General features: G+C 42.9%; 1 protein-coding gene across 2 annotated transcripts in view; it reads right to left on the bottom strand.

Moving 5' to 3' along the window:
• The window catches only part of LARGE1 (LARGE xylosyl- and glucuronyltransferase 1), a 398,517-nt gene that overhangs the window by 10,746 nt on the left and 369,063 nt on the right, over positions 1–18,708 (bottom strand). For both annotated transcript variants that reach the window (XM_050926400.1, XM_050926391.1), the window contains exons 11-13: positions 18,187–18,350; positions 11,073–11,351; positions 574–720 (exon numbers count right to left, since the gene is read on the bottom strand). In XM_050926400.1, the coding sequence (XP_050782357.1) occupies positions 574–720; positions 11,073–11,351; positions 18,187–18,350 (590 nt within the window). The remainder of the gene's footprint in view (positions 1–573; positions 721–11,072; positions 11,352–18,186; positions 18,351–18,708) is intronic.

Genomic DNA, 18,708 nt, shown 5'->3' with positions numbered 1-18,708 from the left:
GTGAAACGGTTTGTCAAAGGTCATCCAGCAGGTCAGAGCTGGGAATAGAACCAAGGTCTCCTGAGGCCCAGTCCACTGCTGCATGCAGTAGGTCACACTGCACACTTTCGAGCTTCGTGGCACTTTCAAAATATCCACTCATCAATCCTAGTTAAGAATTATTATCCTCAATTTTTTGGTCACATGTATGGTAGTTACTTGGAGTGTGCTTAGCCAACAAAGGGTATATTACACACTTGCTGGTTTAATGCTCTTTCATGATTTTGTAATGCAATAAAAATGTCAAAAATAAAATGAGGCCAATGTAACAATAGGAGGGTAGACTAGAGGGAAGGGCAAGACCCCCATGGAAATATTAGTAGATAGCATGCAGGGTTTAAAGATTAAATACATGCACCAATCAAGCTGTTGGGGCACTAGATCACTGCCTTTTAATAAAGTGGGGAAAAACCTCAATACATTTCTTAATTGAACTATTGACTGGCCACGGGAGAGGCAAGCCACACGTCCACAGATGAGCAAGAAGCCAAGGTTGATCACTGCCGGAGGTTCAGTGAAAGCTCCTTCTGTTACCTGAATGTGAAGAGGGTTCCCATGTCCAACATAGATAACAACTCTGCTTTTGACTTGGGGAAGGAGAGGCGGTACCGAAGGGTCTCAAAAGCAGGTACGATCAGAGCTTTCTTGGTATTGGCCAAGTCTAGCTGGATGACAGACTTCCTGGCAGAGAAGAGCAATGAATACAAAGGGGAGAATTTTAATCTGGACAAATCACAGTGCTTTTCATAGTAAAGAACAAAGAGATGGCAGTTCAAGTGGTGCATTTTTTCTTGGTGCGGAGTAGTTTCCCTCATCTCATTTAACCTGTTGATCTAGGAAAAAATGTAAGCAATACATTGCTATGAAAGTTTGTAAACCTAAGGTGCATTTGGCTGTCTGCCCAGTGATATAGGTCTATCTGAATAATAAATGTGAGTAGGTCCAATTGCTTGTCCCTATAAAAGACAGTCAGCTGAGTAAAAGCCAAATTCCTTGAACGGTCCTGTTTGTTATTACAGATTATGGAAATAACCACCCAAGGAATGGCAGTTCTAAGCTGACACGATTTGGCCAGGACAGTTTGGGACTCTGCATGAGGAGACTGGTTACACTTCAACATAATTAGTCTCTATGTTCCAAACTCTCTCTCACATTTACGCTGGTAAAACCCAGGAATTTAGAAAGAAGTGGCAATTAATTCAGCCAGAATTTGACTCTTCTGACAATGAAAGCCAGGAGAGCCCATCAGTAAAAGACATTCATTTCTTTAAGGCAGGGGGGTTCTCAAACTTTTTCTTTCTAAGCCCCCTTCTTCCCCCCACCCCAACATGGTATAAAAACTCCATGGCCCACCTCTGCCATAACAACTGTTTTTTCTACATATAAAAGCCAGGGCTGGCGTTAGGAGGTTGCACGCAGGACAATTGCCTGAGGCCCCATGCCACAGGGGGCCCTGTGAAGCTAAGTTGCTCAGGCTTCAACTTCAGCACCTAGTGGCAGAGCTTAGGGCCTCAGGCTTCAGCGGTGGGGCTTCGGCTTTCTGCCCTGGGTCTCGGCAAGTCTAATGTTGGCCCTGCTTGGTGGACCCCCTGAAACCTGCTTGCGGCCCCACAAGGAGTGCTGGACTCCTGGTTGAGAACCACCGCTTTAAGACAATCTGTATACTGTTTATATGAAAGATCAACTATTCCATTCAGATAAGGTCTATGCCTTAGAGAAACACACTGTAGTAGAGTCTCGATGGGAGTTTAGCTTCTGGTTTTAAAAGATTTAATTTTTGAAAGTGCTTTGTTATGGTAATTTTCTTGTCTCCTGGTCTAAATTTTGTCCCCAACTTTAAAGGGACAGAGTCACTGCTCAAACCCTACTGTATACTTTTGTACTACTGCCCTCTACTGGCCCATTGAGCTGTTACTTTGTCCTTGTTTTTGACACTTGTTCAGAGCTCGCACACCACGCGGACGGGGAGTGGTGCCAATCTAAACATATTTCACAACACACACGCGTCCTCAAAAATACCATGTGGCACAACTATTAGTCTCTGCTCAAGGGGAGGCCCAAGCTTGGAATAACAAGCTCAGAACTGAGGTGTGCTCTCAGAGGCTGCAAATTAAGACTGAGGTCAATTAGCAGAACTGTGTGTATTATGATGATTATTTGTACTGTGGTAGTATTTAGTTCCCCAGCCCCATTGTGCTAGGCAGACTGTACTAGAACGAAGAGACAACCCCTGCACAGAAGGGCTGTGTGTATGTTGCATCTCTTTATCTCACCCTTCGTCTGTTTGCCTGTTTTGACTGGGAGCTATTCAGGGAAAAACTGTACAGCACTTAGCACAATGCAGCCTTCAAATACTGCTGATATACAAATACATTTCACTAACAGTAACAGAGCAATCTGGCATAACACCTGCCAGCACTGCATGCAGCTCCAGCCAGAGCTATTGGGCCTTCAGTTTCCTAACTAAAAAAGAAAAAAAGAAGTCATTGCCACCTCAAATTGAAACTTACTGTACTTGTCAGCTGAAATAACTCTGCCTCAACTTCCCTTTCATTATCTTTGCATTTCATATGAAACATCTGCCTCTTTCTCCATGTCAAACTCAGTTCCCCTTAATAGGATTTACTGTACTAACTTTTATGGTACTGCAACGAGCAACCAAGGACAATGTTGACAAGCAACAAACTATCTGCAGCCTTACGAGATGAAGGATTTGGGAACGCTGTCATAACATCGAAAGGGAAACAACAAGACACTTTTTTAGGTCCAGAATAGCAAGAATTTGTTGCGACTGCATCAAAGGAGGAGGAAGGGGTTGTTTAATAACATTTGAGTTTTAGGGAGTTTATATTAGCTTTGCATTGTAGGATCCTTGTAGATCTGTCTGTAAAATGAGCCCATTCTCAGTCAGCTATCTGAAAGTTTGAATTGTTTAAAGAGCTACTGACACATTCCAACAAACTTTACACAACTGAAGGACTTTATCTACCTCTCATTAAAACTTTCCTGTACTTTCTCCTCTGTTTCCTTCCCTGTCACTGCTAATGATCTGCATGTAGATGACTCCTTTAAAGAGAGCTTCCTCAGCCTGTCAGAATCACTGAGTGATGCCAAAATCCAGTATTTATGACACTCCTAATGATTCTTCCCCCTGATTTAACTTGCAGTTTCTTCTAGCCCCTCTCAGTATGGAAATCACACTAATTTAATCTCACTGACCATTTTAGGACTTGGTTCATCCCCTTGGTTCGGAGATGTACAAACCTGAGCCAGCAGCCCAGGCTGCTACATCTCAGAGAGTTTCATCCCTGGGGAAGGTCAGGCGGTGTTTGCACTGATGTCCTTCCTTAGGTATTTTGCTAGGAAATGGCAGCTTTAAATTGTAGTTCTTGATATTATTCTTTATTTGTAGGGCAGTAGCACTCAGAAGCCCCAGTCAGGGATTGAGGCCTCATTGTGCTAAGCGCTGTGCAAACACCAAGTGCAAGACAATCTTTGCCCCAAAAAGCATATGATCAAATTTCAGATACAATAAGTGGGTGTAACAATCAAAGAAGTAAGAGGGAAAGAAGAGGGAGCACAAAGGTGAAAGCAGTAGCACCATGTGGTTATGTAGCGGGTTGTCTTCACAACTAGATAGTTGCAGTGCACTCATTTCTTAAGTTATTAGATAGAAACAAAATAATATTTTTATTGGTAATCCTTACAGCCACTGTCAGTGGCTGACCAAAAATCTGAGGGAGAGTGGGGGGTAGGAAAATAAGGAGGTAGGAAAGGATGTAGTTGCTGGGGACACAGGGGATTTGGGATGTATGCAGAGCTCACAAAGTGCTTCTGCTCATCTCAAACCAACCAGACAGCAACAGCTGGTGTAGCACCAAAATTCTTCTCTGGATATCATAACCATTCCCTCTTTCATTTCCTCAGCCTTGCTGGTTTGTGAGCAAAGGACCTATCTTAAGTTCCAGACATGGACAATATATCCCAACTCAGGGCAGCATGCTGAGCTACCACTAGTTCTTTAGTTGGCTTTTCCTTGATCTTGATATGCTCAGTTTTACTGATCAAATTATCTTTTCAGTGCTCATTTTTCTAGTGGCACCATTCCATTACAATCAACTCATTTCATAATCTGAAGTATATTCGATTTTCTTCCACCTTTTTGCTGGGCATTGTGGTATTTGAGTTAGAAAGATTTCAACCATAATCATCACTGGATGTGTGTAATGGAATGCCAATAATGAATCTGGATATTTTGCAGCTAACACTAGGGAAACTATTTAATGTGTGTACAGTTCTTGAGAAGATATTTTCAGTTTTAATAACTCAGCATCTATTTTCTAATACCTACCATTTTCCCAAACACCTAAAACAAGGATATGTGAATTTGTGAAGACTTTCTCTTTGTTAGTATTGTCCAGGAAACCATTTTCCAGGCATCCTTGTATGTAGGATATGTCATTCTGACATAATGAAGGTTGGGTTAAATTTCTACTCTAGCAATAAGCCATAGGAAAGAATATAAAGGTAAATTTCTCATTACTAGTTTTTTTGCATACTGTGGAATAAAGTGATCTTAAATCCCAAGAATCCTCTCAGAGGTCAAACTAACTCCAAAATACACCCACAGACTGTTTCTTCTTCAAAATGGTTACAAGTATTTTCTAATTCTCACAACAACCTTTGTATGGTAGGTCAATATTATCACCTGCATTTTCATATGGAGAAACTGAGATTTAGGGTACTTACAGTCAGAGGTGTGATTGTTGCTTGTATGAGCATACGTACACTAGCTTTAATCTAGTTAGTATGGCTAAAAATAGCAGTGAAGTTGTGGCAGCACAGGCTTCGTGGGCAAAAGTGATCATGAAATCACAGATTTCAAGATTTCAAGGAAAGGAAGGCATGAGAGCAACAGAACAAGGCCAACGGACTTCAAAAAAGCAGACTTCAACATTCTCAGAGAACTGCTAGGTAAGGTACCATGTGAAGAAAATCTAAGGGAAAAAGGAGTTCAGGAGAGCTGGTAGTCTGTCAAAGAGCCAGTATTAAAGGCACAACAGCAAGCTATCCTGATTCAAAGGAAAGACAGAAAGAATAGTAAGAGGCCAATATGGCTCCATTAGGAGCTCTTGAATTACCTGAAAATCAAAAAGGAACTAACAAAAAGTGGAAATGGCTAAATTGCTAAGGAGGAGTACAAAAGAATAGCACAAGCATGTAGGAACAAAATCAGAAAGGCTAAGGCACAAAAAGAGTTACACCTAGCAAAGAACATAAAAGGCAATAAGAAGAGGTTCTATAAATACAGTAGGAGCAAGGGAAAGATGAAGGCAAGTGTAGGTCCACTATTTAGTGGGAAAGGTAAGCTAATAAGGGAAGTCATCAAAAAGGCTGAGGTATTTAAGGCCTATTTTGCTTCAGTCTTCACTAAAAAAGGTTAATTGTGACCAGATACTTAACACAATTAACATTAACAACAAAGGGGAGGGAACACAAGCCAAAATTGGGAAAGAAGAGGTTAAATAATATTTAGATAAGTTAGATGTATTCAAGTTGGCAGGGCCTGAAGAAATTTATCCTAAGATACTTAAGGAACTAGCTGAAGCAATCTTCGAACCATTAGAGATTATCTTTGAGGGCAGGTAAGATTCCACATGACAGGAGAAGGCAAACGTTGTACTATCTTTAAAAAGAGGCACAAAGAGGACCAAGGCAATTATAAACCAGTCAGCCTAACTTCAATACCTGGAAAGATACTGGGACAATCATTAAACAATCAATTTGTTAGCATCTAGAGGATAACAGGGTCATAAGAAAGAGCCAACATGGATCTGTCAAGAACAAATCATGTCAAACCAACTTAATTTCCTTCTATGACGGGGTTAATGGCCCAGTGATAGGAGGGAAGCTGTAGATGTGATATATCTTCATCTTAGTAAGGATTTTGACAGTCTCACATGACATTCACATAAGCAAACTTGGGGAATATGGTATGGATGCATGCGTAACTGGTTGAAAGACCGTACTCAAAGAGTAATTATCAATGATTCACTATCAAACTCAGTGGATTTATCTAGTGAAGTCCCATGGGGGTCTGTCCTTGGTCTGGTACTATTCAATATTTTCATTAATGACTTGGATAATGAGTGCCACAGAAAAACCCAGAAGGAAATTAATAATTCTTTTTTCAGAGTATGGTTTGAATAGTGTGCAGTTGTGGATGATACCAAACTGGAAGGAGTTGCAAGTGCTTTGGAGGACAGGATTAGAATTCAAAATGACCATGGCACACTGGAGAATTGGTCTGAAATCAACAAGGTGAAAGTCAGTAAAGACAAGTTCAAAGTACTACACTTTGGAAGGAAAAATCAAATGCACAAATATGAAATTGGGATTAACTGGCTGGGGAGTAGTACTTCAGAAAATGATCTGGGTGCCAGAGTGGATCACAAATTGAATATGAATCAACAATGTGATGCAGTTGTGGAAAAGACTAATATAATTCTAGGGTGTATTAACAGGTCATGTAAGACACAGGGGGTGATTGTCCAATTGACCCTGGTGAGGCCCCAGCTGGAGAACTATGTCCAGTTTTGGGCACCACACTTTAAGAGATATGTGGACAAATTGGAGAGAGTCCAGAGGAGAGCAACAAAAATACACAAGGTTTAGAAAACCTGATCTATGAGGACATGTTTAGTCTTGAGAAAAGCAGACTGAGTAGGAACCAGATAACAGCCTTCAATATGTGAAGGGCTGTTACAAACAGGATGGTGATCAATTGTTCTCTATGTCCACTGACTGCTGAATCTGCAGCAAGGAGGATTTAGGTTAGATGTTAGGAAAAAGTTTCTAACTAAAAGGATAATTAAGCTCCAGAACAAGTTTCCAAGGGAGGTTGTGGAATCCCCATCACTGGCGGCTTTTAAGAACAGACTGGATAAACACCTGTCAGGAATGATTTAGGTGTACTTGGTCCTGCCTCAGTGCAGGGGACAGGACTACATGACCTGTCATGGTCTCTTCCAGGTCTAAGTTTCGATAATTCCAGCGTAAACTGTTCAAACCCACCCAGAACCCTGGGTACTTACCCACACTACTAGCCCATGCCAGGGTCTGTGCCGCTGCAGCTTTACTTCTATTGTGGGCCATGCTAACTATATTAAAACTAGCATGGGAATGTCTACCTGTGCTACAATCATACCTTCAATTGCAGTGTAGACATTCCCACAGAAAGCTGAATAGCCTAATCCTAAACCCCCTGAATTGAATGGGAGTCTTTCCACTGACTCAAATGGGGCTCGGACCAGGCCCAAAGTGACTTGTCCAAGACTAATTTACAAGTCAGTGGCGGAGGTGGGAGTTCCAGTCCTCTGTTCAGTCCATCAGATCATTCTTCCTCTCTGCAAAACCAACAAATACACCTGACAAATAAAACTAACAGCTACTTTGTGAAGTTTGTCTCCCACTGAGATGTTACTCCCATGCACAGTGCATGGCAGCCAAAAATATTTCACATTTCATACTAGAGAGGGGCAGGTATAAATCCAGAGGAACACACTGAGGATATAAATTCCCAGTGTGTCAGTGGATGTGAGGAGTATATTTGAGCCAGGTGAGCCAGGAGGGAATCTTCACACTAGCCACTGCAGCTGTAGATGCTCTAGAGAAAGAACCTGTCTAGTTATTTCATGCTAAAAAACCTCAAAGACTATTCAAATATAGTACTCACAAATACCAAAAAGGAGCCTTTGGCTTTGGGGCAATGCTGAGGTGATCTGAGTCACAGATGACTGAATGCTGCACGTGACAAAAGAATTCTACTCAGGACACACTATAATGGTGACTTTAGTATTGTAAACTGAAAGTCTCTGAACTCTACATGTCTTTCTCCTTGTACGCTATAGTAGATGAAGGAAGGGGAGAAAGAGTTTTGATGGAGATCAAACGCACTGATGCAAACTCGTACACACCGCTGTGAAAAATCTCAAATCCAGCAGCTGGCAACATACATCTGGAGCAGAGGTGGGCAAACTATGGGCCGTGGACCACATTGGCCTGTGGGACTCTCCTGCCCAGCCTCTGAGCTACTGGCCTGGCAGGCTAGCCCCCAGCCCCTCCCCTGCAGCCCCAGCATGCTGCGCCGCCAGCGCAATGCTCTGGGCAGTTGGGCAGTGCAGCTGCAGAGCCCGGCCTGACTCGGTGCTCTGTGCTGTGGTGTGGCTGGCTCCAGCAGGGCAGCACAGCTGTTGGATAGAGGGAAGGGGAGTTCAGGGTGTGGATAGGGGTCGGAGCGGTCAGAGGGCAGGGAACAGGGGGGTTGAATGGAGGCAGGAGTCCTGGGGAGCAGTCAGGAAGGAGGGGGGGTTGGATGGGGTGGTGGGGGGCAGTCACAGGTAGGGGTTCTGGGTGAAGTCAGGGGACAGGGAGCGGGGGGGGTTGGACAGAGGGCAGGGGAGTTTGAGGTGGTGGTCAGGGGGTGGGGATTTGGATTGGGGTCGGAGCAGTCAGAGGGCGGGGAATGGGGTGGTTGAATGGGTGCAGGGGTCCCAGGGGGCAGTCAGGAAGGAGGGGGGGTTGGATGGGTCAGCGGGGGCCAGTCAGGGCTGGGGGTTCTGGGGATAGGAAGTGGGGGGGAGAAGGGTCATCAGGGAAGTGGGGGGGGAGTTGGAGGGGGCAGGAGTCCTGGGGGGGGGCCGTTGGGGGCGAGAAGTGGTGGGGGGAGGATAGGGGGCAGGGGCTGAGCCAAACCTGGCTGTTTGTGGAGGCACAGCCTCCCCTAACTGGCCCATCATACAATTTCTGAAACTCGATGTAGCTCTCGGGCCAAAAAGTTTGCCCACCCCGAACTAGAGTAATGGCCAGACCTAATCCAGCCTGGGCCAAGTCATTGACATAGGGTGTTTCTGAAAGCATACATTCATTATTTCAGTACGTCTCCCCTCATCCCATATGCCTTACCAGGTAGGCTGTAGATATATAATATGGATAAATCAATTTATTATGAGAGGGACTTTCCCTTTATAAGAGCCAGGCCTTAAGCATCATACATTATTACTGTATGTGGGGGGACAGAAATGAATGCATGCATGGGCAGCCCTAAAGAACAATTTCTGCCATCAGATGTATATTACTAATCAACTACCCACAGAAGGTACCAGTATAAACTCCACTGAAGTAGTACACGGGGGTCACCATTATTTAAAACAGGCTGGCAGTTTGCTATGCTATTTTGCTAAACTGCTCATTATTTAACAAAAAGCCCTTCACAAAATGCCCTTTTGTGAAGGGCCAGAAGTAAAAGATTAGAAATTCTGACCTTCCTGAGCAACAGGGAATTACAATTAGAGTCTGACTGGTAGGAGAGCTGCATGAACATTTGTGAGGCATCACACATCAGCTGCAACGTTCAGTGTAAATCTTCTCACATCCTAATGGCACCACTAGGTGGGGCTCTCTATTTAGTCATCTGAAACAAATTCACACTCCGAAAATTAGTTCTGTCCTTCAGTGTCTCAAGTATATTTCTCCACATTATCCTCCTGTTCCTCCTTTCGTCTTGTCTTTTAGTGCTGGCTTCCACTACTATGCCTCTGAGCAGTGGGAAGGAATGAAGTGCTTTCTCTGGAACACATGCCAATGTCACAGCCACAGGGGCCACTTTCAGAGCTCTGACTGGAAGTCAATCATCAGAAAGCAGGGGGCATGTATCATATGAGACATAGGCACCAAAGAAAAGAAGAGCAAATAATAATAATCCCTTTGCGTTTCTTGAGAGGGTTATCTTGGGGGCAGGGGCAGAACTGTTTTGTGGTTCTTGCACCATAAGAGAGCAGAAGGAAACATTCTTAAAATAGATGAGAAACCCAGGGCTAAACTGATAGCTGACACCAGAGGGTGTAACGCCCTTGATTTTAATGCAGTTAAGTGCATGTACACCGATATACAGATTTACAAGGTGAATGGGATAAAAGTAGGAATCAGATTGCATCCAAATGGTGCAGGGATCTTTTACAGCCAAACAGCTGACCTCATTGTGTGTCTGTGTGAGACAAAAAAAACTCTGAATGAGTTGCGAATTTGAAGCAAAGACTTTTCTGCATCAATCCCATTCACTGAAATGTGTATGTCTCTTTATATTCAGAGAGCCTGGGCCTGTGCAATTAAACTGAATATCTGCACACTTGGAACCCCTGTTGGATGACTTTGATCAAACATTACCAATTGTTAAGAGAGAAGAGCAAAGGAAAAATGAGAGTTAATAGGGATTAAGGAATTGAAATCCTTCTGTCTGACCTGGGGGTGTCCTCCTTGCCCAACACACTGAGCTCTGGTGGTCAGCCTCTCTTTGCAGAAGGAAAAAGTCTCCATTAAAGGAGGCTGTGTTAAAAGATCAGAGGTCCAGAGTTCGCTCAGTCAAGTGTGTTCACATTCATTACTGTACAATACAATTTCAAATCACCCCTTCCAATTTCAGTACATTAATTATTCTGCCTTGGCAGGCTCTTGTCTTGCAATTATATATCAAACTTGCTTGGATCATAACCCCATTTCCAGGGTACAGTGCTGGGTTAATAGTACCTCACGGAGAGAACAACTTCAGTAACATTTTGCATGTTTCTTCTGTCACAGACATCCTAGAATCCTACACACTAGAGATGGAAAAGACCTAACAGGTCACCCAGCCCATCTCCCTGCTAATACAGGAAGCTACTACATATTTACTAGTGCTTGGTCCAATATAATTTTCAAATTGCCAAGTAATGAGGGCCTTCCACCACTTCCCTTGGAACTATTCCGCAGTCTAATAAATCCCACTGTGTCTCAGTTTCTCCTTTCTTCACTTCATCCAATTATGTCTTGTTATAGCCCCTTCTGTCACCTTAAATAATTCCTCTCCTCTGCGTCGTGTTCACACATTTCTAAAATCTGAAGCTATTATGCTCCATTTAGGGCCTGACCCAACTGTTTCACTGTGGATGGGGGTTGGGGGTGGAGTGGAGTGCGTGAACAGCCTCACCTATATTTACCTGAGGTACTCGTAGAGTCCATACATGGGCAAGAAGTCAATGTCAGACAAGAACATGTATGGTGTGCTGATGTGCTTCATGGCCACATTCCGCAGGAGATTCACAGGATAGAACTGCCCCTCCTTGTACACTATATGGTACCCAACATTGCGTCGGCTCATGAGGACTTCCGAGCCCTGGGCGTAGCGCAGGAATTGTTGGGCCTCTGCATCAGAAAGATAGAGTGCCAGGCTGATTGGACCCTCCCAATGTTTGCAGATAGCTTCAAGCATCTGGAGCCTGAAAAAAGAAGGGGAAGAATCAAAACAGGGAAACGGATATCTCTAGGACTCTTCCTGCCATGGACCATGATGCTGCACAAAGGCTTGTACAGGTGGACTCCTGCACCTATGTGAAGTCCCACTGAAGTCAGTGGGGCTCTGTGCAGGGATCTGCCTGTGTATTTTCTCTTACAGATGGGGGCCTTATGATCCAAGGTGATTCTGAGGGCTCTCATCTTCCACTGAAGTCAAGGTAACCTTAGCTAGTAAGGTTTTGTAGCTCCTTTCAAGCAGCTCGTAGAAGAGAACAGATGTAGAAGCCCATAATGCACTTGGCCTGCCATAAAACTAGAAGGGCCCTGGAAGGGCAGGGTCCTAAAAGGTTTTGAGGGGGGTGAAATTTTAAGGTCATACAATGTGATGGATTGGGTGATTACTGCATTTTATGAAAATTCCTACTGACCAAAAGAAAACATACTTTCAGGACAATGTTACAAAGATGGCACTTCTACAGAAATGGGATGAGGTATGTGGATTGTGTGGAGGACGTGGAGCGACAAAGGGGTTGGGCAATGGAGTATAAACAGAAAACATTTCAAACAGAAATAGCCTTTAAAATATCAATTTGTATAATTTTTAATAACTTCTCTCCAAGCTGTTATGCCATTGACTTTTAAAAATAGATTTTATGCATAATATTTTTTAAAAACTCATACACCAGTAATGACATTATTGACAAAAACACCAAACAGAGATTCCATACACAGAGCTAAATTAAATCCTATCTGGTCAAAATGCTCTAAACACTCCAGGCAGTTCTTAGAGGGACATACAGAGATTAAGATGTAACGTCTAAAAATATAGCAGGTGCTGGTTAGAAAACATCTTTAGTTAATGTTAAATGAAACAAGGCTATACAGCATAGCCAGGTATTCTATTCAAAATCAGCAAGAATAGACTATGGAATACAATTGTTTTCTCTACCTTCCAAATCTCCACATCAGTAGATTTTTTTCCCCATTAATATTCATACAAGACTCAAGAAAAGTTTTCTGCATCATGGTAATCAAAGGAAATAATTTCTCTCTTCTACGATCTCCCTAAGCTTTGTAGCAGAAAGGAATGATGTGTTCATACCAGCAAAATATAAATTCTGACTTTTATTTAATAGCTTTTTCTTCCAGCTTTGAGTGATCCTGATGACATCCAGGAAGATATAAAGCTTTTTCCCTAGATACGAAAGATTACCTTGACTAGTCCATATCTGGTGCATTATTTTCTTTTTATCTATTATTGAAACAAAGGTTATTATCAGGATGCGACATGCAGCTGTATTAGAAACAGAGATCGATAAAAAAGATCTAAAAGGTATGTGAAGGCTTTAGGCTACTGATTTTAGGAATCATAAATAAAACCTGTACTGTAGCTAAGTAATAAAGAAAAGCATACTTTTTTTTTGCTACAAAGTAGAAACCAATTAATCAGCAAAATCCTATTAATCAGTTCTCAGATAAAGGGCACCCTTGCTTAAATGGGAAAATTGCCAGGGAACAGATGCAGAGCAATGCCTTTCAAGGACTCTAAGCAATGGATACATGATACACATAACTCATTTAAACGGCACGCCTGATGATGTCTGCAAACTCTGCACAGTAGTTAGGAAGGAACTGTTTTTTGTTCACATAAATTTCCCACTGTACAGCTTTGCTCACTTCAGGATACTTCTACTCCTGGGGGAATTCTACGTCACTGAGTAAGCACAGAATTAATATCCCCCACAGATTCCCCCTTGCCCTGCAGAATAATCGATTCTGATGAGGAGGCAAAGAAAAGCTGTGAGACGGGTCACACTGCAATTACACCTTTCACCCACCAGGGGCTGATGTGGTGCCAGAAAAGAGGGCAGCTGGCTCGTGGGCCAGAGTAAGCCAGCTGTTGAGAGGGAGGGGGCAGAGGCTGGCTTCTCACACCACCCTGCCTGTGGGGCCAGGTGAGAGGGCACGGAATATGAGGGGGGATGGATAGAGGGGGCACATGGGGCTGCTAGGGGGGGGCACACAGACTGGGATTCAGAGGGCTAGTGGGTACACAAACTAGGGCTGGGGCCGTGAACTAGTTGGGTGATAACACTGAGCAGGGGCTGAATGGGAATGGGGGTGCAGGGCCACATGGAGAAAGGGACAGCTATGCTTGGCAGAGTAAGGGACACATGGGGAGAGGAGCGAGTGGGAGAGCAGGGACACATAGGGACATGTGCAGATATGCCTGGCTGAATGTGAAAGGCTAGGAGTCCACCAAGGTCTACATCAGGGAGGCCCCACAACTCCCTAACAATCCCTCCCCTGTTCCATAGGTCTACCACCCATACGTAACAACCCTCTAGGTTCACTCCCAGCCTCCTTCTCAGCAATTACTTACCTCTCCCTCAGCTCCTCCATTATCCCTGGCTCCCCTAAGCCTCTGCACTGCTTTTGAGGAGTGTGGAAAATAAGTTTCTGTATTTCTGTTTGAATTAATTATTACTCAAAGTTCTGTATAATAAGGAATCTATTGGTCAAAAACATTTTCTGAATCTTTTGTGTTGTCTGTATTGTTACAGCCATGCTTGCTGACAGGTATTTTGAAATAAATTACCAAAATAAATTGAAACTCATGTGATTATATTGTGTTATTTTGACAAATAAAATGTGCTGAATTTTGCAGAACTGTAAAATATTATGCCAGATTTTTTTTTGGTGCAGAATTTTAATTTTTATGGTACAAGATTCTCCCAGGAGTAATACTTCCAGCTCTGTTGTGTCTTTCTAAATGACATGCTCAGATGCACCACAAGTTATTGGGTTTGATGCAGGAATCACAGGGTGAATTTCTATGACCTGTATTATTGCAGGGGATCAGACTAGATGATCATAATTGTTCTTTCTGGCCTTAAAATCTACAAATTATGGCTTCTAAAGCAAGAAATACAGTTTCTTTGGTTTTTCAAAAAATTGCTCTGTGCAATGCTTACTTTTAAGTAAATATCTCCCAGCACAATGTAGTCTCTGACAAATCAAGATGATCAGTTGGTACATGTTTGTTTCCAATAGGGACTATGCCGGTCAAAAGGATTTTATTGTAATTCTTTTTTGTTTGTTTGATTGTTTCTTTGTGATCAACTTCCCCCTTAGAAATTCTTTTGCCACTTGACTCCCTTTTATTCCAGTTTCAATACACTCAACTGGTGTCAGCTGTGGCTTTCTTTGTCTGCACTTCAGGCTTGCATTGTGACAACTGCTTCTGACAGCTGAATGCTAAGGACAGACAGTGCCTTAGAAAGGCGGTCTAGCCAAGGTATACTCCTGAATAATGCCTGCATAGCTCGTGATGCAGTTAAGCAATGTCCAGAAGAGAACACATCAGTCTGAAAGACAACATATAACAAGTAACAAACATCAATGAATGTGCCTCCTTCTGTGGGCATCTATTTTGGACTTCTACAATGTACCTCTGCTCCCCTCTCCTCTCCCCCAGCCTGCACGACAAACATCCATAAACCTATCACTGCAATCATGTCAGTCTTAGCCCCAGTGGGACTAGATCTGGAGACATTGATAGCTGCTGACTTGGGTTTCCTTTTCTTCTTACAATAGCTTGAAGGAATAATGCAGGTGTAAACCCAGGGCCGGCTCTAGGCACCAGCAAAACAAGCAGGTGCTTGGGGCGGCACATTTCCAGGGGGCTTCATTCTGGCCATCCTTTTTTTTTTTTTTTTTTTTTTAAACTCACTTCCTCCTCTCTCACAACCCTGCAGAAGTGGAGCCACGGAGCAGCTGGGGATCCAGCATGGGAGCTGAGAACCCACGGGATCCTCAGAGCTGTATTTCCTTGCCTAGCTCCCTGCCTATAGAGCCAGCCCTGGAGCAGGGAAAGAACTACATTTTCCAGCAATTCCTTGGCAGCTATCAACAGGAAAGGGAGGCGTAGGGAGTGAGGTAGCTGAGCCATGCTGCGAGTTGAAAGGGGTGGGACTGTGAATGGGGAACAAGTGTGTCCAAGGATTAGAAGGCTTTGCCCCAGATATCCCCTTCAGAAGACTTCCCCAGACTGCATTAGGGATACTGGTGTGACCTCACCTTGCAGCCCACAAAGAAGGAATTGGGTGGACTAAATGGACAGTGCTCCTCTCTATCTGAAGCCTAGCAAGGGAGGTACGTGGATCCCACGAGAATTTAAAATGAAAAGTAAGGCAGGCGAGGCTCTCGTAAAGGACTTCAGCAGCTTTAGATACAGTACCAGGCACGTAAGAGGATTTCCACTTCTGAGCCATGGAAGCAGAAATTGACTTTTCCTTTCCAGATTCAACTAATATTCAGAAAGGGAATCTAGCACCTGCCTTCCAGATTTGAACACCCTCAAAATTCAGGAGTGCTCAAGCTCAATTTGGGCAGCTGTTACTTCATTTCTCCCAAATCAAATATATTGATCCACTGTAACTTGCTGAAGAAAAAGTAGGATAAGAAATGAAGAAGCAAGAAAAGCTTCCTGGTGGTTTTTAGGACTGGAATTGCTATTTTCAACAGCTATTTTTTTTTAAAGTTTTATTTGTTTAAAAGGAAGACAGTGATATTGCATTGGCAAATTCCCCATAGAAACAAAGAGTGGAACAAAAGAATAATAAAGGCATCTCAATTTTTCCTCATTTATGTAGGACAGCCTTATAATATGCATCCAGATATCCTCCAATCACACAAGCTGAAAATTGTTCCACTTTATTGCAGTTCTGTAACCATATGGGAACCAATCCTGTCTGTGTTCTGTACACATCCAAAATTCCTGCTGAATGACCTGCCCTGGGAGTGAGTTACCAGTGACCCAGGGCTGGGACAGCAGGAGGGTGCAGGTTGCGGGGGAGAGCCCAGGGCTGGGGCGGCAGGGGAGTGTGGGTGGGGGGAGGGCACTGGTGGGAGGGAAAGGAGGGACCCCAGCGCTGGGGCAGCAGGGGAGTGTGGTGGGGGGGGAGAGCCAAGGGATGAAGTGGGGGGCAGCCAAATTTTTTTTTGCTTGGGGCTGCAAAAAACCTAGAGCCGGCCCTGTGTATACCATACAGTGTATCATTTATGTACATGTCTATCTCTATCTGAGACGCTATTCACAAATCTCTATAACTGCTATAGAGGAGTTAATAAAAGCAGCCACAGAAGATAGAAAAGGCAGCAACTGAAAGACATGAGGGAAAAATAAAACAGCTAAATGCTGCTTTGGTAAGATATTATTTATTGATTTTAGCTGAAAGAGAGTATTTTCAACCCAAATCAATAAATTATAACAAAACACACCAATGAAGCATGGAAGGATTTTTCCTGCACTGCATTGGAAAGCGTGTACTTTCTGAATAAAACCGTGCAGCTCTGTCTATCACTAAAATGTGTGTCCCTATGAGGATCCAGAACAGGTGATCAGACTTTGCATCATTGCCAGTGAAATGGCCCAGAGCTGCAGCTCATTCTTTTGCATTAAATTCTGGAGGGAAAACACACACCTACCAGCTTTACTAATTTATTGTGGCATTCACTCAGAGTCTGGTTTTTTTTACTCAAAGGTTTGCAAACACTTAAGAAATTAAATGTTTCTTAAATTAAAAATCAATACACAAAGCTCTGGTGAACATGGCAAATCATAGCTGAATGTGCAGAATATAGTGCCGAGGAAGTGGCTAAGTGGTGCCACCTTCATTAGACTGTATTTATTTTTATAATATTCTGCAAATGTTTTGTCAATCTGAATTCCTTTGGGCCTCCCTGGAATAGTGCTGACCTTCTGCTGGAGAAAAAGAGGTGTCGTGCATGTGTCATGTTGTGTTCTATATGTGCTCCACTTAATGCAGCATCGGTTGCCTGTTCATATTAAAGTGGTGTTTTCCCCCTCTTGTAACACATTTTGATAGCAGCTAGAACAGGCATGGCAGCAGATTCGACTAAAAACTGCAAGAAAATGGAGACTGACTTGGATAAAGTACCAACAAGGGGCTGATTTTGGGGTGGGCTTTGTTGTTTTTAATATTAATTTTTAAGTTTCAGAAAGTGGACCACTAATTGCAATTGCTGGAATTAGACAAGACATGTACTGTCTACTGGCTGGTCAGCAAATGGAATTTTCATCCCTCAGAAAATTAGTTTCTACTTCAGAACAGAAAACTGAAATATTGTAAAATTTAGCAGAATGATATATTCTGAAAAGTTTCAAACCATCAACGTTAAAATGAAAACTTTAAATTTTTTCCAAGAAATGAAATAATCTGAGATGTTGTTTCAAACTGGCATTTCAAATTGAAAAAATGTTCCATTTCTAAATGTCAACTAGAAACAACATTTTGTTTCAATTCTCCCTGTGAGAAAATTAAAAAAAAAAAAAAAAAGGATTGAAATTGACATTTTCTACAGGAAAATGTTAGTGTTGAGGAAATTGCACTTGCAAATGAGACTTTTTTTACGCTGAACATTTTAACCAGCTCTTGTACTATGTCAATATCCAGTACACAGTTCTCCTAATTTTTATAGGTTGTTATAAATCACAACAAATAAATCATGCCCCACAGTCGTGAGTGGAAGTAACCTCTGCTCCTCCAAACCTCAGCTTCTCATGCAGCTCTGCCAATGCACCTCAGTTCCTGGCACAGATAAACAGTGGATGCTTGTACAACACCTGCTTGTACTCTTCTTCATTCAAGAGTGCAAGTCCCCTATTTTCACAATTAAAATGTGATATTTCTCTCTCTCATGCATGGCACTGCTGAAATTCTGGGAAGCTTCTTGGAGTTTGTAGGAGATATTCACTGTTTCTGATTTCCTTATAGAATAGAGAGCTTTCCCTACCTGTCCATTGAGAGCTGAGCCACCAGAGTTACATCAGTGCTGTCTGAGGCAGGCTCGTACTCATAATGTAGAAAGTACAAATGAGTGCGATGGACGGTGAAGCGCTCCCGACGAAATTCGTAGCACAGGTCATCCTCATCCAGCTCGGACAGCTGCTTCTGAAGCTGTAAACAAACATCAGGCATAAAGGTGCTGTACTCCATATTTCTTATTGCAAAGCAGGAGAATAATGAGTTCTGGGAGCCCAGTCTTGGCACAACTGAACCACAGTTTGAATGGGGGGGGGGGGGGGGAAGGAGTGCTATTCTCCCAAGCCACACCTATTTGAGTCATAGAACAAGGTGCCAAAAAAGCCACTTACAACAGATTGGGCAGAACTTTTCAGTATGATTGTCCCTTGCCTTTTTGGATTCTTTGACCAGCCGTGAAACAGCCAACACTGGCATTTAAATTATCATTAGGTTTCAGAGTCATCACTCTGATCAGACGAATAAGGCAGTTCACATCTCTCTCAGAGCTAAC

The sequence above is a fragment of the Gopherus flavomarginatus genome, chromosome 1 (assembly GCF_025201925.1).
Source record: "Gopherus flavomarginatus isolate rGopFla2 chromosome 1, rGopFla2.mat.asm, whole genome shotgun sequence".
Classification (NCBI taxonomy): Eukaryota; Metazoa; Chordata; order Testudines; family Testudinidae; genus Gopherus; species Gopherus flavomarginatus.
Note: the sequence above shows the minus strand (reverse complement) of the source record. Positions and strands in the feature narration are given on the sequence as shown.